The sequence below is a fragment of the Elgaria multicarinata genome, chromosome 8, assembly GCF_023053635.1.
Source record: "Elgaria multicarinata webbii isolate HBS135686 ecotype San Diego chromosome 8, rElgMul1.1.pri, whole genome shotgun sequence".
Classification (NCBI taxonomy): Eukaryota; Metazoa; Chordata; class Lepidosauria; order Squamata; family Anguidae; genus Elgaria; species Elgaria multicarinata.
The window spans coordinates 41015030-41041260 of NC_086178.1; the positions used below are offsets into that span (position 1 = coordinate 41015030).

The 26231-nt window shown below is 43.9% G+C and overlaps 1 protein-coding gene across 1 annotated transcript in view; it reads right to left on the reverse strand.

Moving 5' to 3' along the window:
* The window catches only part of MOGAT1 (monoacylglycerol O-acyltransferase 1), a 33265-nt gene that overhangs the window by 4500 nt on the left and 2534 nt on the right, over positions 1-26231 (reverse strand). Inside the window, exons 2-4 of the mRNA XM_063131501.1 lie at positions 13649-13827; positions 10631-10835; positions 3840-4014 (exon numbers count right to left, since the gene is read on the reverse strand). Coding sequence (XP_062987571.1) covers positions 3840-4014; positions 10631-10835; positions 13649-13827 — 559 coding nt within the window. The remainder of the gene's footprint in view (positions 1-3839; positions 4015-10630; positions 10836-13648; positions 13828-26231) is intronic.

Below are 26231 nucleotides of genomic sequence, written 5' to 3' on the forward strand. Positions count from 1 at the left end.
AATTGGGGAAAATAGGCATTTTAAAAAATACACATTTTTCCTGATTGAAAATGCTCTTTCCTCTGATAGCCTAAAGGGTGAAAATACAGATTTGCGGCGGGATTTGTGCACATGTGCATACGCGCAAGTGGACAACTGTCATTTTTGAAACTGAATGCAAGTTTGGGAAATTAAGAAAAATTCCCAAGAATTGCATTCTTGTTCTCATTCAGGGTTGCGAACAGATGATGTTCGCATGGTTCAGGAACGTGAATGAAATTTTCGTACATCCCTAAACCTGATATGTGATTTCTACATATTCCACTGCTATCTTATATAGCACTTCTATCATTCTATCCTTAAGACTGGATTACTGCAATGCACTCTATGTGGAGCTGCCCTTAAGGCTGCTCCAGAAGCTAGAGCTAGTGCAGAACGCAGCAGCTCAGCTGTTGTCAGGAACTGCCTCTTTTCAGCATGTAACTCCTTTGCTGAGGGAATTGCACTGGCTGCCTATTGGCTACTGGGCCAGGTGTAAGGTTTTGGTACTAGTGTACAAAACCCTAAACAACTTGGGACCAGGATACCTGAGAGAGCACCTTCTCCCTTACCTACCTGCCTGGTCACTGAGGTCATTGGAGAGCATGCTCCTAGTGGTTCCATATGGACCTATGGCCTGTTTGGAAACCACCAGGAGAAAAGCCTTTAGTGTAGTGGCCCCTTCTCTTTGGAACTGCCTGCCCCTGGAGGTCAGGCAGGCACTAACACTGTAATGCTTTCAGTACCTCCTGAAAACAATTCTATTTTGAGAAGCCTTCCTCAATTCAACTGACTAGCCACTGTTTTTCTGGTTCCTTTGTTTTTAAATTGAACAAATTTAATTAGCTTTTTAATCTTCTTTCTTTTTACTGTTTATACCTATGTGCACCACTCCACATTCTATTTTAGATGTGAAGCAGTATATAAATATTGTAAATAAACAAATAATTTTCAGAGTGCTTCGTCATAGGAAGCCATCTTATACCGTCAGATCTTTGGTCCATTTAGCTTAGTATTCTGCCCAGTGCATGCATGTATAAATGCTGTGGGTTTGTGGTAGAATCTTCACCAATCTTAATTTGCAAAGCATCCCCAAATTACTTGACTACATAAATGAAAAAAAATTAAGTGACTTTGATGAGACACACACAAAAATCCTACATGGAAACGGTAATAGGGGATTTTGGTTGTCAGGCTCACGAAATTGCAGCTGGTTGCCTCTTTTACCCAGATATAAAATTAGAAGTGACAAAAGATGCAATACATTTTGAAATCAGAAACCAGACCCACAGGAAGGGAAAGGTCTATAGGACTGCTGTTGGCTAATAGGGCATTTACAAATAGCTATTGCAAAAACACAAGCAATAGGAAGTTACTACATATGCAGTGTCACGGTAATGTTTCACTAATGTAGAGTGACGGTCAGCCAATTGTGTTAAGGCTGCAATCCTATGCACTCTTACTAGGGAGTAAGTCCCATCGTGCCTTATGTTTGAGTTCTTTTGACAGGTATAGGATTGCACTGTAAGTATCGCTATGAGTACCCATTGGTTCTTGCTTTTGAAAGGACAAATCTATTTCACAGCTCTACACACATTGAATCCTTTCTTTTTATTTTCACCTACATACAAGCTGAACCCTTTGAACAGTTACCCTCAGTGTTTGAGGGGCATAGAGGAAGATGGAATGTACTGATCAGTAGGATGGAGTTGAGGCTGATGGAATACCTAGTTGTGTTTAAGGCATTAATTATGGGGACAATCCTAGTCATGCTTAGAAAAAAAGCCAGCTCCCAGCATGGTCCAGCCAGACTTTTTTCCTGCCTAAACAAGCATAAGATTTGCCTTAAGGCACCTAATTTGGGGCATTTAATTAAAGACCCTTTTCCCAACTTGCCAGATTGCTTTGAGGGGTCTTTTTCAAGGCATTTCTTAGATCCTGAGAGGGAGCCGTCTTCCTCAGCTCTCTCCCTTCCCAGCTACAGCCCAAATTTTACCTCAGACTCTTCTTCTATCCCCACTCAGAACTCCCATGTTTGCTTACAAGGCATGCTCAGAATACATGCACACACAGACTACAATTCACTGAAGCCAGAGCAGTAGCCATTATTTCTCTTTGAGGGGAATTTTTGGGGCATCTATAGTCTTTCGGGCTACATTTCCCCTCAATATGTATCTACAGAACATAGAGCCTCATTCAACCTTGATAAGCGCCTTTTTTGTTCATCACTCAGATCATGCTCTGTCTCGGGGAAGCTCAGAGTAGTTTCTATGGGGTGGAGTGTTTGACTTTTTAAGTTTGAACAGTGCAACAGTGTTGAAGATATGGAAATGACTGCTAGTGTGCATGAGAACTTACGTTTGTCTCTAGCCCTATTCAGCTGAACATAATCACAGGTAAGAGGGATGGGGTCACGCATGTCAGCCCCACCCTCAATTATCCCCAATCTCCCCACACTGAGCAGGAGAGTCTGCATGGGGCTTAAGAACGTAAGAAGTGCCCTGCTGGATCAGACCAAGGGTCCATCTAGTCCAGCACTCTGTTCACACAGTGGCCAACCAGCTGTCGATCAGGAACCCACAAGCAGGACACAGGTGCAAAAGGACACTGCTGTCAATGTTCCCCAGCAACTGGCATATATTTATTTATTTATTAAAACATTTGTATCCCGCCCTATTGTCACTGGGATCTCAGGGTGGCTTAAAGATAAAATCAAAGCAATATAAATATAAATAATTTACACAGCTAAAAATGTATTAAATTGTTAAATTAAAACCAGTAGAAAAATGTTAAAAGCAATAAAACAATTAAAATCAATTTAAACTATGTGTAACCGTGGAGAATTCAGCCCTTGAAGCCATGTTTTAACTTGGCATCGAAAAGAAGCCAGTGTCAGTGCCAGTCGGGCCTCCAAGGGGAGGGTATTCCACAAGCAGGGTGCCACAACAGAGAAAGCCCTTTCTGCCTCTGATACCGGAGGTAGCACATAGCCATCAGGACTAGTAGCCATTGATAGCCTTCTCCTCCAGGAACTTATCCCTTTTAAAGCCGTCCAACTTGGTGGCTGTCACTACATCTTGTGGTAGTGAATTCCATAGTTTAACTATACCCTGTGTGAAGAAGTACTTCCTTTTATCTGTCCTGAATCTCCCACCAATCAGCTTCATGGGATGACCCCGGGTTCTAACATTATAAGAGAGGGAGAAAAATGTTGAACACCTCTGACAGAGGTGGTCAAAGCAGACACTCAAAAGCCTGGTCTCAAACCTAAATTTCTAAATACACATTCTGTATGGTTCCTACGACAAAGTGGAGTGAGCTACAAATTCACATTATGTTTGGGGCATGCTTGGAAAGAACGGTGGTTGCTTTCAGTCTGTCAAATAACCTGAAAATATATTCTTTGTTTGGGGAGAGAGGTACCACTAATGAAAGTGAGTTTGTTGTGGGCAGATGGCCTAAGCTGCTTCAACATCACACAAATTCCATGAAGTGCACTCTTAAGATATAGGTTAGCAATCTATTTCTTATTTTGGACCCACAAATCCAGGCCTGGATTTGGGGGGCAGAGGAGCATGGCAAGGTGTAATTCACCACTCTACCTGCCTGATTTGCTGCTACTCCTACTGGATTTGGGGGGCAGGGGAGAATGGCATGGTGTAATTCGCCACTCTACCTGCCTGATGTGCGCACCTCACTCTGCTTCATGGGTGGGCCTCTCCTGCACAAATCCTATCTCAATTCCAACACAAGTTTTTCAGATTCTCAGTTAACCTCTAGTGTTACCAATTTACTATTAAAATGTATGGTGCGGAACTTACCCATGTTTCAAAGCAACCTTAATGAACCCTTTCCTTTTGAGGATATTCAGTGTTAAGCTTCCAGGATGAGCATCCAAAGACTCTTCTGCCCCTCCAATGACTATCACTGCAACATTTCCACCACTTTCATTGCTTAGCACATGAGACACACTCCGTTTGGTGGCTGAAACCAACCCTGATTGTGTAAAACAAAATAAAACAGAAAGCCTGATCAATTTGATCTGTTCTGAGTGAAATTGTAAAGCTATTAGTGGCCGTAGTGTGTAAATCCATACTGAAATTAAATGTGTGTTGCAAATAGCAGCTTTGCTGGGTGGGTGGGTGGGGGTGGGGTTTCCAGTGGGGAAAAAAGGACAGGAGGAAAGGGTTAAATATACACCAGAACACAGACACCCACACTCACACTCACACACACTGCTGCTGTTTGTTTTTTAAAAAAACAAAAACAGGAGAAACTCAAGTATGGACTTCAAATATGTATTTAAAATTATGCTTAGTTTGATGCAAAAATATGACATTCAACTAATCTCCAATGTGAGCATATGGGTGCATCTTGTAAGACCCAGATTCTCATCACAACACTGATGGCAGCATTGCAAAACTTCTGTTTCTCCAAATGATCTTTTTCTGAGGAGCTCAAATGCCAAGGCTGTAAAACTCACAAATCAATTCCCAAATGTTTTCACATTATGTGCAAATTAAAATCTGTTTGCAGGCATTTCATTTTAATTTTCGTTGGAAGGTTTATATCTATGCATGTGTGGATTTTTTCTGCCAGGAGCCATCGTTTCTGTTGCTACATCCTGCTACAAAACCTTATAAAAACTGAGAATGTTGTAGATCTCTTATGTAAAAATGTGTAGAGACTTCTAGACAAACACTGTTCTATACTATCAAAGTGTTCTACTGGATTATACATCAGTATATTCTGAAATAATATTATCTGAACTCTCGTCTCCTGCTCAGAAATTTGCAGCTCACAAGTAGAACCATTGTTCCTTTGCAGCAGGGCAGCAAGACAATATAAGACACACAGTTCTATGGTGAGCTATATTTAGACTGAAGAAAGGATTCTGTCATCAGAGGGTATGTTTCTAACAATGGCCATCCATCTAGTTACTGATCAAGTACACCATTCAATTCTCCTTGAAACAGTGGTAGCATGGTCTTTCCTTTTCAAATTATTACACATATTAGTGAGGGTGATGATGTCCTGCTTTCTGTGTTTACCAACAGCCACGGATGGACCAATTCACACTTAAGTCAGTCCCCACACAAATGCTCCAGAAGCCCATGAAAATAGCAGCCAGGTGACATTCGTCTGAAGGCACCGTAAGAAATGTGCCTTCTTTGTATTGGTGGTACTTCTGGCCACCAGGATTTGTGTGAAAACTAGTAGGCCGCAATCATGAGGTAATTATAACTAAGGGCTTTACTAGACCTGCCGGCTTACGCCGGCAGAGAGGCGGGGCCAAGGCACGCTAACATTAGCTTGCCTCCCCCAGGCTTCCACACGCACGACGCGCAGGGACGTCGAATCCCTGCGGCGTCCGCCATTTTTGTTGTTGTTGTTAAAGGGGCCGGGTGCGGCCCGAAGACGGAGGACTGGTAAGTCCGTTTTTTGGGGGTTATTTTTCCGGGTGGGGGAAGGATGGCAGGGTGGGTGGCACGGGGGCAGGGCGGGTACGATCGCGCCGCGCGCATCCCGAGCAAGCAGGCGAGCGGCGCTTGCCCGGGCAATGCCTGGCATGGGGCAGCATTGCCTGGGCAAGCACCGCTCACCTGCTTGCTCAGGCGGCGCGCGGCGCGATCGCACCCGCCCTGCCCCCGTGCCACCCACCCTGCCATCCTTCGCCCTCCCCTCTCTTCCCCCCCCCCGGGCCAATGGGCACAGCACTCGTATGAGCGCTGTGCCAGGCAGGTCCGTGGCTTTTTGCGGCTACTCGTGAGTAAGCGAGTAGCCGCAAAAAGCCGCGGAAGTCCCTAGACGTTCCCCAGCTCCGGCCTGAGGCCGGAGCTGGGGAAAAGGCGCGCCATAAGCGAATTCGCTTATGGCGCGTTGGAGGAGGCCTCAGCCTGCCTCCGGATTCCCCTGTGCGTCATCTGGACGCACAGCAGGGAAACCGGGTTGGAAGGCGCGCTAAGGCCTCGTCTAGCAAGGTCCTAAGACATGAATACAGCCCCCATGTGGAGACCTTCAGGGCTGGCCCTACCGTTAGACAGAGTGAGGCATCTACCTCAGGTGGCAGGTCCTGAAAGGGTGGGGAGTGTCAGCAAGGTGATGGAGGACAGAGCTGTATGTGTACCACACAGTCTGCCTCGTGCACCCTAAACTACCCTGCTGCTCTCATGTACAGCAGAGGTAGCAAGTGCTTAAGTAAAATTTAACTGCCAGTTTGGTTGGCTTCTGTACATAGAGGAGGAGGAGGTGCCATCAGTTCCCTCAAAGGGTTCTCCGTCCGAACACTGCATTGCTGCAAGTTTGACAGTAGGTCCAATATATTCCCAAGAAACTTGCCTGGGCTGACATAAGTACAGACTAGAATCTCTGTGGGATTCCCTCTCACATCAGATATATGGTGGAGATTATCAGATAAGAAACATGCTTCTTACTTTGGTAAGAGCTAAGGCTTATCATATGTTGGAAAACCTGAGTGATCTATTGATTTGCAGGACAGGGTATATTCTAAACTTGCTGGCTTGGGGACCATGCAGGAAACATGTCCACAATCTGAAAATGATGGATAATAGTTACATACGGTGATTTACCCTGCCAGAAATGTAAGATTGGAGCCTCACTAACTGTTCATTCCTCTCCTTATTGAAAACTTGATCCTACTAATAAACATCTTCAGCCCGTTCTCTCATGGAGTTTGTTCCCACATGGCTGGTTTTGTTTCCCTTTTCTGTGTTCAATATGAATCTACAGAGTAAAATAAAAGGAAACTGGTATTGATATTCATACAAAACAGGTCATTCCTTCTATCACTTGCTGCTTTCTACTGTCCTCTTGATCTGAATGGGGACTTCTTTCATATATCAGCACAAGTTCTCAGTGGCAGCAGAGAATCTCACCTATTTATAAAGATAGCTATAATAAAAATTTACAAAATATTAGGCCAATATCTTGCGCACAGATCCAGCAGAAGGCCGTCGAGAAGCTGACATGAAATTATGCTTATTAGGCATATAATTTTATTTCTAGATCTTGTTGGTTGCAGCTATCCGTGCAGGGTCTGCAACTTTTTCACATGTGATACTGCCTTAGGGACCATGCATGTGCATGCATGGATGTGTACACACACACACACACACACACACACACACACACACTGTGACATACAGATCTAGCAATGTAAAATAATTGACTTTGCTTCCTTCATTATTTTTTCTTCATTTTTTTTAACCTTGTGTGAAACACTGAGGAGCCTTCCACATTAGCCACAGAGCAAACCCCAATTCACGCATATTTTCCCAACTCATTTCCCCCTTTTCTTTCCCTCCACCTTCTCAGCAAGTCAGTGGACTCATCTACACCAAGTAGGATATTCCACTATGAAAGTGGTATCTAAAAGGCAGGAGCCACACTACTACTTTATAGCGGTATTGAAGTGCACTGACAACTGTTGGGGCCCATTGACACATACCATATACTGCTTTCATACCACTTTCATAGTGTTATATCCTGCGTGGGGTAGATGTGTCATGGGCCCCAACAGTTGCCAGTGTACTTCAATACCACTGTAAAGCAGTAGTGTAGATCCTCCAGTACTCTTCAATACCACTATAAAGCAGTAGTGTAGATCCTGCCTTTTATATACTGCTTTCATCCTGCTATATCCTGCTTGGTGTGGCTCCTGCATTTTACATACTGCTTCCATACTGCTTTCATAGTGGCATATCCTGCTTGGTGTAGATGAGCCCAATGTCTTATGCATATTTAGACGGGGGGGGAATCCTACAGGGAACGCTGGGAGTTTTGTGTCTAAACATGCATAGGATTGCACCTTTACTGTTTTAAACAGTTGCACCCATCACTCTCACCAGCAGCATCAATATGCTCAGGACACGAATCACAGAGCCCTCTGAGAGTGGTTGCTAGAGAGTCTGCTAGGAAGATACACTTGCTTCCATATTCAGGGGGCAGGAGTCATAGAGTCCTCTGTTAGAGCGCCTGTACGCATGGAAGTTGGCAAAGCCAAGGAAACAAGGCCTAGTCTGTTTAGAGCAAGATGTGGCAGAAGCAGGAAATTGACCTGGGGATTTGGTGGCGAAGGGAGCACTGGAGGGGAGGGCATAGTCAAGGCCTTGGGGGCCCATGGGTTGTGCACTCCTATACTGAGTCACAAACTCTTAAGTTTCCCTTCTTATAGCTGTACCCTATCTGAATACAGCAGTAAAAAAGACTAGAATGGAAGGAATTAACATTTTGGTATAAAATAATGATACACCTTTCCGTGGTGTCACTCCTGCCACCCAGTTCTAATGCACATTGAATTTTATTGCAATAAAAATCCTTCGGTCTTTTTAGCACCAGGTAAAGACTTTTCTGTTCACCTAGGGCTTTTAAATAATTCATCTGGAGCTCTGAGTTTTAAAATCTTGCTTACTGTAAGCTGCCTGGATAGCTTTATGTTATGGGGGTGATATATACAAATGTCATAAGCAAACAATTACTTATGATGGACGCTAACTTCGCACAGGCCTCCTATTGCCATGGTGAAAGTACTTGCTTATTTCAACAATACTCTACCATTTGAGAAGAGTATTATTTAGTTTATTTAGACCAAGGCCATTGCTAGACGAGGCATTAGCGCGGTGTGAGGCCCGGTCTCCCTCCTGTGCATCCAGATGACGCACAGGGGATTCCGGAGTCAGGCCAGGCTAATGCCTCCCTTAAGCTGGGATAAGCGGATTCGCTTATGGCCCGACTTTTCCGCAGCCCCGGCCTCAGGCCGGGGCTGCGGAAGGTCTAGCAAGGTCCGTGGCTTTTCCCAGCTGCTCGCGAGTAGCTGGGAAAAGCCACGGACTGGGCACAGCATTCCATAGGAGTGCTGTGCCCATCGGGCGGGGGGGGGGGGAGAATCATGGGGGGGGGAGAGATGGGGGCCGGGGGAAAGAGCCGACCCGGCAGGAGAGATGGGGCGGGGGAGAGCGGAGCCAGGGCATGGCGAGCGGGCACGGACGAGCGGGCAGGGGACAAGGCATGGCAAGCGGGGATGGGGGAGAAGAACGGGGACGGGGGACAAGGCATGGCAGAGGGGGTGGGAAGAAGAACGGGGATGGGGAAAAGGCATGGCGGAGGGGGGTGAGGAGAAGAACAGGGATGGGGACAAGGCATGGCAAGCGGGGACGGGGGAGAAGAACGGGGACAGGGGACAAGGCATGGCAAGCGGGGATGGGGGAGAAGAACAGGGACGGGGAAAAGGCATGGCGGAGGGGGGTGGGGAGAAGAACGGGGATGGGGACAAGGCATGGCAAGCGGGGACGGGGGAGAAGAAGGGGGACAGGGGACAAGGCATGGCGGACGGGGGGAGGACGGGTGAGCGAGCGAGGGGGCATCAGACATTGTGTGTGTGAGAAATCAGGGGCAGGGGTACCCTTTATTTTTTTAAAAAAAGACTTACTTGTTTCGGCGGTGCACTCCTGTGCACATGGACCTTTAAGGGGGGAAAATGCAGAGCTTGCGACGGGGCTTTCCCTTGCCCCGTCGCGTGTTGATGTCTGGAAACGGATTATCCAGTAGGTCTAGCAAGGCCCTAAGTTACTTATATTTGGAATTCGGTATGTGAAATCATCACCTTTCCTTGTTTGTCCCTCCCTACCCCAAATAATATTGGGACATTTGGCTGTGTTGTTTTTAAAGGGAAGTCTCACCAAAAATTCTTCCCCATGCAAAGAATGGCCAGTTACAAAACTCACACTTGTGTTTTCAGGAGCTGGACAGACTAGAAATTCATCCTGACTGGTGGAAGCCTTTCAATAATTATTTGCGGGGGAGAACCCCCTCCCTGTCTGTAACAGGGTCCATGGGCCATAGGATTTTTCGGATCTCCCCCTCCAAGGATGGAGAGGGTGGTCCACCTTCGGAGGGGGAGATCCAAACACAGATACCTCTTTCCAGATGCCATGCAAACTTCTGTGCTGGCTCTTTTCTGGCGTTGGAACTCTGATGTCAGAAAGGGAGGATAGGAGATGCACCAGGGTGAGCCGGGAATATGCTGGAAGAGACTGTGGATCTACAAGGTTCACAGACCTTCCTGGCCTCTAGTCATGTTCCCAAACCAGCTGGTGATTCATGCAAGTCCTGGAGTTAGCACAGATCAAACTTCCTCCCCTCTACACACAATTGGTTTCATAGAATATAACCTGCCCCCTAAAATTGTAGAATTTGTAGTTGTTTTTAACAAGTGGAAATGCCCCTCTTCTGTCTGATCCACCAAGCTGGGTTCTCACCAGCAGGGCATTGGATTCTCTAGAGGCTCCAATGCCGGATGTCTCTGCAACGATAGGTAGGATTGCTCTGTAAGACGTACATGTGTTCCTACCAAAACAAATGCAACTTAAGGAAGGGCTCTATTGGGGAATCCCCCCCTCATGCATTTAACAAACAAGTAAGGGGTCCTTGCCTGCTTGCACACTCACACACAACTTTGCTCTTCTTGTCACCCACATGTTGGGAGTGATGGGAATTGTAGTTCAACAGATCTGGATGGGGCCCAGTTGGAAAGGTTGGTTTAAACAAACACTACATCTGAAGTTAAGTGTTAAGGTGGCCTAGCTTTACTTACCAGCACACATAATATAATCTCTGAAGAAAGGGCATCGGAACCAGAAAGGCAAGATGTGAAGGTACGGAGTCAGATCAGGGAATAGCTTCTGAAAACCAGTGTATTCTGTGCAAAAGTTTCCAAAGGCTCCAGCGACAAGGACGCCATGAGGGTGAAATCCAAAGAGGTAGTTTTGACTTGGATCCAAATCTGAGGTTTTTATGAGCTAAAACAAATGCCCATTAAGAGGTTTACTCAGTTTGGTTTGGAAACAAAAATGCCTTTGGTCAAGCATATGCAGACATCTCAACTCCATATACTTATAGTGCAACCCTATGCAGGTTTACTCAGAAATGAATCACATTGCATTCAAGGGGATTTACTCCCATGCAATTGTGCACAGCCTTTATTTATTTATTTATTTATTTATTTAAATGTTTTAGAAGCTGCTTTTTAGGGGAAATCCTCCCAAGGTAGTTTACAAATTTTAAAACCGCAAAACACAATAAAGCAATGATAAAAACAAAACAACAATAAAATCTGCTGTATTATATCTGTATTTTAAATCTCTGCATTTCTGCTCGGTTTTATTCTGGTTGAGATGCTGTTAGTGGGTGGTTCTGCTGACCAGATAGTGGGTGTTCAACCTGTTCTGGATAGGGTTGCACTCCCTCTGAAGGAGCAGGTTCGTAGCTTGGGGGTTCTCCTAGAACCATCTCTGTCGCTTGAGGCTTAGGTGGCCTCAGTGACACGGAGTGCCTTCGACCAACTTCAGCTGGTGGCCCAGCTACACCCCTATCTGGACAGGGGTAACCTAGCTTCAGTTGTCCATGCTCTGCAATGCGCTCTGCGTAGGTCTGCCTTTGAAGATGGTTCGGAAGCTGCAGCTTGTGCAAAATGCAGTGGCCAGATTGATAACCGGAACCAGAAGGTTCAAACATATAAGACCGATTCTGGCCCACTTGCATTGGCTACCTATACATTTCCAAGCCCAATTCAAAGTGCTGGTTTTAACCTTACATAAAGCCTTACACAGCTTGGGACCAAAATATCTGACGGAACGCCTCTCCCAACATGAACCTACCCATTCACTACGCTCAACATCTAAGGTCCTCCTCTGGACTTTAGGGAAGCTTGGAGGATGGCAACAAGGGAGAGGACATTTTCAGTGGTGTCCCCCCAATTACGGAATGATCTCCCCGAGGAGGCTCGCCTGGCGCTAATGTTGTTATCTTTTCAGTGCCATGTCAAGACTTTTCTCTTCTCCTAGGCAATTAACAACGTATGCTGAGTTTTTAACAGACCCCCAAATAGTTGTTTTAAGTGTATGTTGTTGTTTTTATGCTTTTGTTGGTTTAAATTTTTTTGTATATTTGTTTTTAATGCTCACTGTTTTTAACCTTTGTAAACCGCCCAGAGAGCTTCAGCTATGGGGCAGTATATAAATGTAATAAATAAATAAACTTCCAAGTGAGTGTGCACAGTATTGCAGCCTATGATGTTTTAGGGTAACAATTCCCAATTTCCCACCAGTCCTTACCTAGAACCAGCCATTACTAGAAACAGAACTGGTTTAATTTCTTCTTAATTTTCTTCCAGAACTTTGATCTAAACTTGTTCAATAGGAGAGATATCAATCCTGGAATAATTCTGTTTACAGCAGGAAAGATTTGTTCACATCACTGCTTCTTGTTCTATCCTGCCCCCACCATTGTCCTGAATTATCTCTGTGCTAGTCTTCCTGTATTTGCAGTACACACGTGCAAGATGTCAGTACGGGAATAACAAAATGGCAAGAAAAGGGCAACTCAAATGATCAAAAGGCTGGAACATCTCCCCCATGAGGGAAGGTTAGAACAGCAAGGATTGTTTAGTTGGGGGGGGGGGGGGAACCAAGGCAATGGAGGGACATGATAGGTGCACAAAATTATGCATGGTGTGGAGAAGGAGGATAGAGAGGCATTTTTCTCCCTCTCCCATAATACTAGAACCTGGGATCATCCCATGAAGCTGATTGGTGGGAGATTCATGACAGATAAAAGATAAAAGGAAGGAATTCTTCACACTGTGCAAATTTAAACTAACTAGGAATCTGCTACCACAAGATGTAGTGATGGCCACCAATTTGGATGGTTTTAAAAGGGGTGTGTGTGGATAAATTCCTGGAGAAGGTTATCAATGGCTACTAGTCCTGATGGCTATGTGCTACCTCCAATATCAGAGGCAGTAAGCCTATATACACCAGTTGCTGGGGAACATGGGCAAAAGGGTGCTGTTGCACCCATAACCTGCTTGTGGGTCCTTGGTCAACAGTTGGTTAGCCACTGTGTATGGAACAGAGTGCTGGTCTAGATGGACCCTTAGTCTGATCCAACATGGCTGCTCATAGGTAAAACAGAGAAGGAATAAGTGGCAGGCTTCATTTGCAAGTGATTTATGAATTATTCAAATGGCAAGCCGTGGCACCCACTTGCAGATAGATTTACTCACAGGTAGGTGCCCCATTTCAAGTAGCATAGGTTTGAGAGGACAATGTTCCTCACAATGTCTGTCCAGATATTTCAATGTTCTCCACGTTAATGTACTGACTTTCCTGAAATGACAGAAGTTGAGCCCTAGCTAGGAACACTACCCAGGATGACTTGCAAACTACATCAACCTTTTCCTACTTTGTTCTGAAATATACAGCAGCAAAACAAACAAAACAAAAAGCAGATGTGGAACGTTATAAATCAGAACTTAATTTGGTCCAAGTTGCAAACCCCATTGATTGAGAGCCAGTGTGGTTTAGTAGCTAAAGTATTGGACTGGGAATCGGGAGATCTGGGTTCTAATCTCCACTCGGCCATGGAAACCCACTGAGTGACTTGGGGCCAGTCACAGACTCTCAGCCCAGCCTACCTCACAGGGTTGTTGTTGTGAGCATAAAATGGAGAGGAGAAGGATTATGTACGCCACCTTGGGTTCCCTGGAGGGAAAAAAGGTGGGATATAAATGCAATAATTATTATTTTCATCATTTACTTGGGGTTTTACTCACATGAATTGGAAAGTATTCCTTAAAGTACCTCCACAGAGTCCAGTTTCGAACCCACTTAGATCGCCTCCCTCCAGTTTGTGGTGTCTCCCAGTCGAGGTAGAGCCAGAGTGCATAAAACGCTGAGATAAACCAGTAATCTCCAAAGAGGAAAAACATGAAGATTCCACAGCAACATTGTGCTAAAAAGAAAACAAGAACCACAAAACATTGAAAGTGAGCATTGCAACCATACATTCACAGCTTTGTCTCAACATAGTTTTCTTCTCCTTTCCCACTGTGATTTCAATGCTTAGCCAAGAACGGCCTCTTGGTGGTTCCTTCCATGTACCAAGTCCAAGCACTGAGGCTGCAACAACAGAGGCATTCCCAGTGTCCACTCCCCAAACTTGTGGGAACTGGTTCCTTTAGAAGTCCCCAAAAGACTGAAACCTAATATGTTTCAAAAATATGACAAGACTTTTTCGTTCAGGAAAGTTAGGAAGGTAGATAGGTTAGTGTGCGTGCATATGCGTACGTCCATTCAATACAGCAACCCAAATAAATAATGAAAGTTAAGGGCTGTGTTGTCAAGTAAGTTAGAGAACAATCCTATGGTTCTTGGGTGAGTGTTCCAAGGACCATAGAATTGTTTGAATTTCCCTTTCGAGGTCAGAAGCAGCACTCCAATCTCGTAAAGGAGAGTCAGAGGTTCTACACACACACACACACATCGCAGCCAGCGCAGAAAGAACCATGCTAGCTGCCCTCCGAGCTTGGAAAAGCCTTGGAGGAGGAGGAAAAGGGGAGATCTGATGGGTGGGGAAAGGAGGAGACTGGAGAGGCTAGAACCAGGGGTCATCCCATGAAGTTGATTGGTGGGAGATTCAGGGCAGATTAAAGGAATGACTTCTACTAGTCCTAATGGCTAAGTGAACCTCCAGTACCAGAGGCAGTAAGCCTGTATGAACTGGTTGCTGGGGAACATGGGAAAAAGGGTGCTGTTGCACCATGTCCTGCTTGTAGTTCCCTGATCGACAGCTGGTTGGCCACTATGTGAACAGAGTGCTGGACTAGATGGACCCATGGTCTCATCCAGTATGACTGCTCAGCATGGCTAAAAAAAACCCATCTAGTGAAATCTGCAGAGCAGGAGGATAAGGAGATGAAGATCGCCTCCACCGCTTTTCCTGCCCTGCATTGGATGATTGGAGGCCTCCAATCCGTACATTTATCACAAATGTCTGAAAGGAACAGCCTCTATGTGTACACTAGTGCTATAAGCACGTAAGCTCTCCTTTATGGATGTCTGTGCCGTGATGAATTTATTGTATCTGATTATGTTTGCAATTTTAGAGTTATGACTTTAATGACGTTTATATGTTGTACTATTTTACATGGGTTATTAGCCACTGTGGGCTCCTTGTGAGGAAGGACCAAACAGAAATCAAATTAACAATTATATCTCTGCTTAAAAGCAAGTCCCACTGAGTTCAATGGGACTCACTCTCAGGTTAGTGCACATAGGATCACAACCCAAATTTGTTTTAAAGGAAAGGAACTTGAAAATAATTTGGCCCTCAGCAGAGGTCTGTTTATTTTTAAGGTCCAAATATTGTAAACCATTCAAAAATAAATACAGCATAATATATTCTGTATCCAAGATCCATAATCTGACATTTGGCAAGGAAAGAGAAAACAGGGAAAAGGCTAGAGGGGAAGACATGGAAGTAGGAAATAGGGTCAGGGCTTTCCCCCTAATGAGGACTAGTAATATGCTTTAAAGAAAGAATAAATATTAGGAGTCTTGAATGCCAAACTTCAACAGATTCAGAGCTTGCACAATAAGTCCATCTATGTGCAGATTATACAAAGAAAACTTCTGAAGGGCATTCAGAAGAGATCACAGCCATGATAAAGTTTCTTCTTTCCCCTTGATTTTGAATATTTATCATGAATCCTTTTGAAAAGTATCCTGCAACTCAGTTTAATTCCACTCCCACCCTAAAAAGGCAAGATGTTTTTATTCAATTTGTGGCTGGGTGAGTTCCTAGCATGCTGATGACTCAACACAGTATCACTTGGCTTGACAGAATTACCACCCTTTCAACCCTTTGGCAGGATTCCATGTGGCTTCACATCCGTATGGCTTGAGAGATGAAAGTCACACAAAGCAGAGATGACTAGTACCGGTAAGGCTATTCAAAGAATCCACAAAAGCCTCCACAATCCAGATAGCAACAAAAGCTTCGTACTTCACTATAGTTCCAAGCAAGGGCCGATCCTGCAAACTTCACCCTTTCTCCTTAATGACAAATGTGAAACCAAATGAATTCCAACACACTAAGCCCCAAACAAATCCAGACACACCCCAGATTGTGTGTGTCTAACCGAATGAGCAAAGTTACTAAGTGAACTCATGACTCAAATAGATCAACAAGAAGCCCTTAAGAGATTTTGTAAATGGCTTTAATCGAAAACAGCTTAATGACCGGGTTGTGTAAACCTTGGCTTGGACAATGGCAGATTCTTGGTGAAAGGTGACTTGGTAGCAATCTGGCCAACGCTGCCCATCTAGGGCCGGATCTACACTACTGCTTTAAAGCAACTGTATATAGAGTGTGTTCTGAGCCCCACATGCCTTTCAGAGCAAAATCAAGTGCTTGAATGGGTCAGCGGTCAGTCAATGAGGCTTAGCAGGCCTGACAAATGCAAGTCCGAGAATAAGGCCATGGCTAGGCCAGGCCTATATCCCAGGATTGTCCTGGGATCATCCCTGTACATCCAAATGACACACAGGGGATACTGGGAGCAGGCAGGGATGAGCCCTCCATTTGCCTGGGATAATCCTTAGCTAAGGCCTATGTCTAGACCAGCCGTTCCCAATCTGGAGCCACCCAGATTTGTTGGATTGTAACTCCCATCAACTCCAGCCAGCTTGGCTATGCTAGTTGGGGGATGACACATCTGGAGAGTATCAGGTGGGTGAAGGCTGGTCTAGAACATGACTCTTTTTGCATTTAATTTCAGTTTTTTTTCCTTTCACTGTTCTGAAAAAACATTCCCTGGCTTCTTGCATGATTCCTTCTCAAAATTGTGGACTTGGCTTTTTACCAGGCTTCAAGTTCCCAGTCAGCACAGAATTGCAGTGGGTGACCTTGGACCAGCCACTATCTCCCAGCCTAACCTACCCCACAAGATAGTGTGTGAACCATGTACGTACCTTGAAACCCGTAGAGGAAGGGTGGGATGAACATTTTTTAAATATTTTTTTCAAAAAAATAGATTCTATTGTAGTGTGATGGTGGCAGTAAAGCCTTGGCACTCTGAGCACATGCATAAGGGGTGAGATGCCTAGAAAGGAAATAGAGGGGGAAAGCCTGGAGTGGAGGAAAATGAAGTAGTACTAAAAACAGGTTCTTGCAATGATGTAGTCGTGGGTGGGGGTAAAGAGTGGGGAACTTGTCCATGAGGGGTGGAGAAGGTACTATTTGTGAGGAGCTACTACAGATGAGGGAAAATAAGGAGGAGATTTTGTGAAGAAGGTTGGTTCTCCAGTTATATAGGATGCTAGCAAACAAGGAAGGAGCTTAATTCAGCCTTCCCCAACCTGGTATTTTTGGGATATTTTGGACTTCAGCTCCCATTCCAATGGGCAGGAATGCTGTGGGCTGAAGTCCAAAACATCCCAAGGCCATCAGGCGAGTTTTATGTATTAAAAAGAACTTAAATGCTATGCTTGCTGGAGATGGTGGGAGTTGTAGTCCCACACATCTGAAGGGAACTAGGCTAGGAAAGGCTTGTAGAGAGAAAGGGGTGGGCATTCAGACATTATCTCGGAGATTACATCTGTGAAATGTTAAGACGGTATCAAAATGCAGCCTGTGTGAAAGCACCTTCTAGCTGCCAATTCTCAAGGCCAGACTGCATGTTGTACTCATCTTCTATAGCGCCTAATCTAAGCAGCTTGAATACTGAACTGTATCCAGACAGTTAAAGGTAGGATTTTATGAAGGATCAAAAATGTAAAAAGAAAGATACCATAGAAACGTTCCACTCAAAGTCATGGTATTGGAGCACGTTACCTCCCCTTTGCCTAATTTGCACTGGGTGTTCTGCACATGTAAAATGAAACATGACACTAATTGGATTAAACAGGAAGCCCTTGCCCACTGCCATGGCTTTTGCTTCTAATAATGAATAATAAATGGGGTAGGATCTGCCAAAGCATTGGATGGGATAGCAAGAGAGTTTATTCCCCTCGCTGACAAAGAATCAGCCAAGTGGAATGGCAGACTATGGTCAAGATTAATCCCTTTTCACCAATTATTCTTAAAATTTTATTCTTTATTTATACTACAGTGCATCTTATTAGTTATATTAGACCTGAGCAGGATCTACACTACAGCTTTAAAACCGTTTATAACAGTAGTGACAACGATTGGGGCCCAGGACACACTCCCTATACAGTTTTCAAACCATTTTCAAAGTGTCATATCCTGCTTGGTGTAGATCTGGCCCTGGAAAGGCCTTCTCACCAAGGCTCCATCCATATTCACAAGCCCTTGTCTGAGTTGAGCACGAATGACCAGACTCCTTTCGTCTCTTTTTCCAGGCACTGAGCCCCATGAAGTTACATTCATCTCTATGCATGACACCGCGCCCTTGATCTTTATAGATGATTGATAAGAGAACAACTGCTACAGTTGTCTGCTCTGTTTTGCAGGGTAGCCTTTGGCAGACTCTAGAGAGAAAGCAAGGCAGATGAACTGAGGTAAATTCAGGCACTTGGCTTTGAGCTGCTATTAGTTCCGGAGAAGCATTTCATAAGGACACGAAAGCTCTGTTATTGCAGGATCCTCTTGCAATTTGGCTGACCCTACTAACCACATGGATTGGAAGGAGGGGGAGACTCCTCCAGATTTTTCATTCAGGTCAAGCCCTTGCTCAGATATACACTGTGGCATTCTATAAGTGAACAAGGAAAAGGGAGAAATGTCTCAGGATGGTATAGACAAATTTATGTTGATGCTCAGCTCCTGACTTGGAGCTGAGCAGAAGCAGGGAAGAGCAGCTGGCCCAGCTCAAGTAGAAGCTAGAAAAGTAAGCCAGTTCCCAGGGAGCGAGCGAACAGGAAGAACAAACAGGAGTTTTACAGGGGGAGTTCGGCAGGGGAGGTCAAGGGGGAGGCCTCTAAGAAAAAAAAAGAGGTGGGAAAAACAAAGAAAAACATAAAGAGAAAAAAAACCCCACAAAACCACCACCACCAAAAAAACAACAACAACCAAAACATCTTACTTTCCCTTAAGACATACTCATAGTTGTATACCTTCTGAGAGGACAGGACAAAGCAAAGGCAATTCCACTATAATCAAAAAGGAAAAAACCAAAGCAGAAATCGACAATATGGATGGAAAGGAGTCCCTAGAGGTGGTGACCTGCAAAGGATGTGCAATGTTTGTGTTTCTGCCTGAGCTCAATATGGCGTATACCTGCAACAAGTGCAAGCTGGTGGCACTTTTGGAACAAAAAGTGAGAGGACTTGAGCGGGTGTCCACCCTCCAAGGAATAAGAGAAGTCGAGGAGTTCTTAGACCAAACGGTGGAACTGCAACAGCAACAAGAAGCACATGAGATTGAAGAGCAACAGCCAGCTGAAGCAGAAGTGGAGTATGCTGAGGAGAGGAAAGCCAATGAAGAGGAAACTCCCTGGAAAAGAGTGACAGTTAGGAGCAGAAGAATTAGAAGGCATTCTGCACCGGTGGAACCATTAGAGTTAAGCAACCGCTTTCAGCTTCTGGAGAATGAGACTGAAGGACAGTTTGCAGAGGAAGAAGTACAGGAGACACCATGCAACAGTGACCAAGAGGCAGAAGGTCGGTCAACCAAGAAGAAGAGAAGAGTAGTCGTTGTGGGAGACTCCCTGCTGCGTGGGATTGAAACCCAAGTATGTCGTGAAGACCCATGGACTCGCCAGGTGTGCTGCCTCCCTGGAGCACAGATTAGAGATGTGACTGAAGGGTTACCGAAGCTCATAAAGCCCACGGACACATACCCCTTTCTTCTCATCCATGTGGGAACAAATGATGTCGCCAAGCAGAGCTACGAAGAAATCATTTCAGACTTTGAAGCTCTGGGAAGGAAACTGAAGAACTTTGGGGCCCAGATAGTTTTCTCATCCATCCTCCCGGTTCTTGGAAGAGGAATAGAAAGGGAAAGAAAAATACTCCGGATGAATGACTGGCTTCGAAGGTGGTGCCGTCATGAGAGTTTTGGATTCTGGGACCACGGGCTACGCTACTTGGAACATGGACTGCTGGCAAGGGATGGGTTGCACCTCACAAGGGCTGGAAAGAATGTGTTCGGCCACAGCATGAAGAACTTGATCAGGAGGGCTTTAAACTGAATCTTACGGGGGCGGGAGATGTAAATTTCGAGGCAACAATGAATGAAGGCCAAGGCACCACAGTACAGAGAACAGCTCCAATAGTGCCCCAAAATAGTGTCCGCAACAATGTAGGAACAAAGCCAGACTATAAAACACATGGTCTTCGATGTCTATATACTAATGCCCAGAGCATGGGAAACAAACAGAACGAACTTGAACTCTTATTACATGAAGGCAAATACGACTTGATGGGTATAACTGAAACCTGGTGGGATGACTCCCATGACTGGAATATAGCAATTGAAGGATATAACTTGTTTAAAAAGAAGAGAAGAAATAGAAAGGGAGGTGGAGTTGCACTATATGTTAAAAATACCTATCCCTGCACAGAAATGCAGGCGGATCAGACTGGGAGCCCCATCGAGAGCATCTGGATTAAAATAAATGGGGCAAGGAATAAAAAGAACATGATAATCGGAGTCTACTACCGATCACCCAATCAAGGAGAAGACGAGGATGAAACTTTTGAGAAAAAATTTCCAGTGTTTCAAGGAAGTGTGATGTAGTAGTGATGGGGGACTTCAATTACCCTGATATCTGTTGGGAGACCAATACTGCCAAAAGTGGCCCTTCCAAGAAATTCCTGACATGTGTGAGTGATAACTTTCTCCTACAGAAAGTGGAGGAAGGAACTAGAGGATCGGCAATCCTTGACTTGATATTGACCAATAGGGATGACTTAGTGGATAAAGTGGCAGTTACGGGAACTCTGGGGGAAAGTGACCACATCATACTTGAATTCTTGATTATGAAGGAGACAAAAGTTGAGTGTAGCCATACACGTACTCTGGATTTTAGGAAAGCTGATATTAATAAACTAAAAACTATGATAAGTAAGGTCCCATGGCAAATGAGCCTAATGAGAAAAGGAGTGCAGGATGGGTGGGAGTATTTAAAAAAGGAAATTTTAAAGGCACAGTTACAAACAATTCCAACAAGGAGAAAAGATAGAAGACAACAGAGGAAACCAATGTGGCTCCACAAAAAGCTTAGAGATGACCTGAAAACAAAAAGGGATACATATAGGAAGTGGAAGGAAGGCCAGGCTACAAAAGAAGAGTACAGAGAAGTGGCGCAGAAGTGCCGAAATGGCGTCAGGAAGGCTAAAGCTCAGAATGAGCTGAGATTAGCGAGGGATGCTAAAAGCAATAAAAAGGCTTTCTTCAGATATGTGAGTAGTAAAAGACAGAGGAAAGAAATGGTGGTTCAACTGCTTAATGAGGATGGCAAATTGATAACAGATGACAAAGAAAAGGCTGAAGTGCTCAATTCCTACTTTGCCTCAGTCTTCTCCCAAAAGCGGGTCTATGACCCCCCTGGAAAAAGTGAAGCAGAAGTTGAGGGGGCAGGATTACAGTTTGAGATTGATAAACAAGTGGTCAAAGAACACCTAATTTCCTTGAATGAGTTCAAATCTCCAGGGCCCGATGAACTACATCCTAGAGTAATGAAGGAGCTAGCGGAAGAACTCTCAGAACCTTTGTCTATTATCTTTGCAAAATCGTGGAAGATGGGTGAGGTGCCGGATGACTGGAGGAGGGCTAATGTTGTCCCTATCTTCAAAAAGGGCAAAAAGGAAGAACCTAGGAACTACAGACCAGTCAGTCTGACATCCATCCCTGGGAAAATTCTGGAGCAGATTATAAAGAAGTCAATCTGTAAACACCTTGAAATCAATGCGGTGATCACTAGAAGCCAACATGGATTTGTCAAGAACAAGTCCTGTCAGACAAATTTGATCTCATTTTTTGATAAGGTAACCTCCCTTGTGGACCGTGGGAACGCTGTGGACGTCATATATCTTGACTTCAGCAAAGCTTTTGACAAAGTACCACATGACATTCTGATTAACAAACTAGCTAAAAGTGGGCTAGATGGAACAACTATTAGGTGGATTCACAGTTGGCTACAGAATCGGACTCAAAGAGTACTTATCAATGGAACCTTCTCAAACTGGGGAGAGGCAACGAGTGGGGTACTTCAGGGCTCAGTCCTGGGCCCAGTGCTCTTCAACATTTTTATTAATGATTTGGATGAGGAGGTGCAGGGAACGCTGATCAAATTTGCAGTTGACACAAAATTGGGTGGGATAGCTAATACCCTGGAAGACAGAAACAAACTTCAAAGTGATCTTGATAGGCTGGAGTGCTGGGCTGAAAAAAACAGGATGAAATTTAATAGGGATAAATGCCAAGTTCTACATTTAGGAAATAGAAACCAAAGGCACAGTTACAAGATGGGGGATACTTGGCTCAGCAATACTACAAACGAGAAGGATCTTGGAATTGTTGTAGATTGCAAGCTGAATATGAGCCAACAGTGCGATATGGCTGCAAGAAAGGCAAATGCTATTTTGGGCTGCATTAATAGAAGTATAGCTTCCAAATCACGTAGCAACCAAACCAGCACATTCCCCACTTGCCTTTCCCTGGTGGAAAGGCTGAGCGCATGGGTGGGTGGGGTTCTTGGTATGGGAGGAGAAGGAATTAGGCGATCACTAGGGTGACCATATGAAATGGAGGACAGGGCTTCTGTATCTTTAACAGTTGCATAGAAAAGAGAATTTCAGCAGGTGTCACTTGTATATATGGAGAACCTGGTGAAATTCCCTCTTCATCACAACAGTTAAAGGTGCAGGAGCTATACTAGAGTGACCAGATTTAAAAGAGGGTAGGGCACCTGCAGCTTTAACTGTTGTGATGAAGAGGAAATTTCACTAGGTTCTCCATATATACAAATGATACCTGCTGAAATTTCCTTTTCAATACAAATAATAATAATAATAATTTTATTTGTTACCCGCCTCTCCCTCTGGATCGAGGCAGGGTACAACACAAATGCAAACATCATATAACTAATTAAAACATTTAAAACTAGTACATTGTTAAAAGCAGCATATTATTAAAAGGCAAATTTAAAATTCAAGTGGGTAGGCCTGCCGGAAGAAATCAGTCTTTATGGCTTTCTTAAATTCCGGAAGACTATTAAGTTGACGAATCTCTCCCGGCAAGCCATGTTAAAGATACAGGAGCCCTGTCCTCCTTTTCATATGGTCACCCTACAATCACCATTTTTGGATTGGCTAACAAGGACAGCACAAAATGGTAGAGCCTTATCCCATGGGACTGAGAGCTTTTTAGAAATTACTTCTTTTATTTTATGTTTGCATTCCAAGTGATTTGATTTCCATAGAACAATTCCATTTGCATTCATTGCACATTATTATTATTTATTTATTTATTTATAAAGCGCCATCAATTTTAATGGCACTGTACAGAATAAAACAAAACAAGACAATCTGCCATATGGCTGAAAGCACATAGCATTGTTGTTGTTTTCTGAATTTGACCCTGCTGTGCCTACTACCTATATGCTGAATCCTGTCTTACCTGCTACTGGAAAACATCTGTTTTAGTTTGTGAAATAAGACAAAATTTCCTAGGAAACACTGGCACCCTCAGGTGGAAAATCTTTGTACAGTTACATGATAAATCATACTGAAATCATTAGACCTCACTTCTGAGTAAATGAGCACTGATAAACACCAGAGTGCAGAATGGAAAGAAAAGCATTCATTACTGTTTGTATTGACGGCAAGCAGGTACTAACTTTTTGGGATTTTTGAATTTAAGAAGGAACATCTGAGGGGCAAGAATAGAAAACCTACAATAAATCATCTCCAATGATAATTTTACTTATGGTAGACTCATTGAAATAAATGAGTCTACCATAAGTTAAGTTATTTTTATTTATTTTATTTATATCCCACCTTCTTCCCTCCAAGGAACTTAAAGTGATGTACATAATCATCATCCTCTTCATTTTATCTTTACAACCACCACCTTTTGAGGTAGGTTAGGTTGAGCATCTGTGACTGGCCCAAAGTCATTCAGTGAGTTTCCATGGCTGTGTGGAGACCAGAACCCAGTTATCTCAACTCCCAGTCCAACACTCTATTACCCCACACATTGGGTCTCAAGCTAGTCATGACATTTTTAATTTCAGTGACTTGGTTCAGACAACATGACAGCCCACCATAGGTTAATTAACCCTCACAGCATGTACCTTCTGCCATTATGAATATGCAACCCTTCCCGGGGATTACCATGGCTTGTCATGTCATCCAAACCTGGGTGGTGGGAGTTATTTGAGGGTTGAATAGCCCTCGCAAAACCCATGGTGTCTTTTAGGTTATGCAAAGGTTGTTTAACCCTCAAATAACCCCCACCAACCTGGTTCATACGACACAAGCCACAATAACCCCTGACTGGGGTTACATATTCATAATGGCAGAAGGCACATGCCCCAGTAACCTGAGAGTTAATCAACCCATGGTTGGGTGTCATGTCATGTGAACTGGCCAAATGGATCTACTGTAAGTAGGATTACCATTGCATACAACCCCCAAACTCAGAACACAGGAAGGAAACAATAATTTTAGGACAAAGAAGAAAAGGGAGACAAAGGTACTGAAGAAATTTATTTATTTACAGAAGTACTCCCATTTCTTTCCTAATTTTAGACAAAAAGTTGGAGCGCTTCTATAAATAAATAATTATCTTAGCACCTTTTGAGTTTCACCTCTTTCTTGAGGAAAAGGGCTGAGAGGTGTGTAGAAATCCCTGCTTAGCCCCAGTTTCCCCACAGGCCTAATTGCCTCTCTGCAGTGTTCTAGGAGTCACCATCTCCATTTTCCAGTACATAATAAAGAAATTTGAACAGGAAGTCGGGAAAAAAGGAACCAAAATTAAATGTTCCAATAAAGTATATTTATATTGATCTCTTCCAATGACAAAGCTGGTGATCACAAGCCCATCTCCCAATCGTATACCTAGGTTACCACCCTGTGTAGATACCTGAAATGTGTGAAACATGTACCACATAACTGTATGTAGAAACACAGCACAATATTATATAGGTCTACTCAGAAGTAAGCCCTACTGACTTCAAAGGGACTTACTCCCAGATATGTGTGCTTTAGGATCACTAGGGTGACCATATGGAAAGGAGGACAGGGTTCCTGTATCTTTAACAGCTGCATAGAAAAGGGAATTTCAGCAGGTGTCATTTGTATATATGGAGAACCTGGTGAAATTCCCTCTTCATCACAACACTTAAAGCTGCAGGAGCTATACTAGAGTGATCAGATTTAAAAGAGGGCAGGGCTCCTGCATCTTTAACTGTTGTGATGAAGAGGAAATTTCACCAGGTTCTCCATATATACAAAGGACACCTGCTGAAATTCCCTTTTCAATACAACTGTTAAAGATACAGGAGCCCTGTCCTCCTTTTCATATGGTCACCCTAGGATTACAGCCTTAAGAGTTTTTCTACATGAGGCTGTTAATCGCTATATCTACTTTCAGTTTCATCGCAGAATTGAGATCTACACAAAGAGCTTTTCCTTTCCTGCTTTTCCACTACATAATCTCAAGGTGGTGTTGTGCTATAGTGGAATAGCACAAATACGCAAGTGCAAACAGCGCTTTCAGAAATAATACCTCATTTCCCCCTTTCTAACCCCCCCACCCAGAAACTGCTCTGAAAGAAAGAGAAGTGAAACTGGAGCATCATGTCATCATCTAAAGAACCCCTAAACAACTGTGAGTCTCTTAGTCTATAAGCATTTGATGCATAGATTTTACTACCGAGTGTCATGGCAGCCTCCCCCAACCTCACATCCCCAGATGTGTTATTTTCCCAGTATTTTAACAGTTTATTATCTTAGTCTTTTAACCCTGCTGTTTTAAAACTGTATTTTAAATCTGTATAAATCTCTGCATTGCTGCTCGGTCTTATCCTGGTTGTGCTTTTATATATTGTACTTTTACATTGTATTTTTATACTGTTGCTTGTTATATACTTTGAATTGTACTTCATGGTTTTAATTTTTGTGAACCGTCCAGTGAGCTTCTGTTATTGGGTGGTATAGAAATTCAATAAATAAATAAATAAAATAAACTGCAGCTCCCATAATTCCCAGCCAGCATGCCCAAAGGCGATGCGGACTGGGAATTATGGGAGTTGCAGTCCAATACATCTACTGGATGTTAGATTTGGGGAGGCTGTGCTATGGTATACTCATTCTTGATTGGAGTGCCTCAAAGACTCCTCATAAATCAGGTAGCAGCAATCAAAAGAATGTACACACCATCAGAGT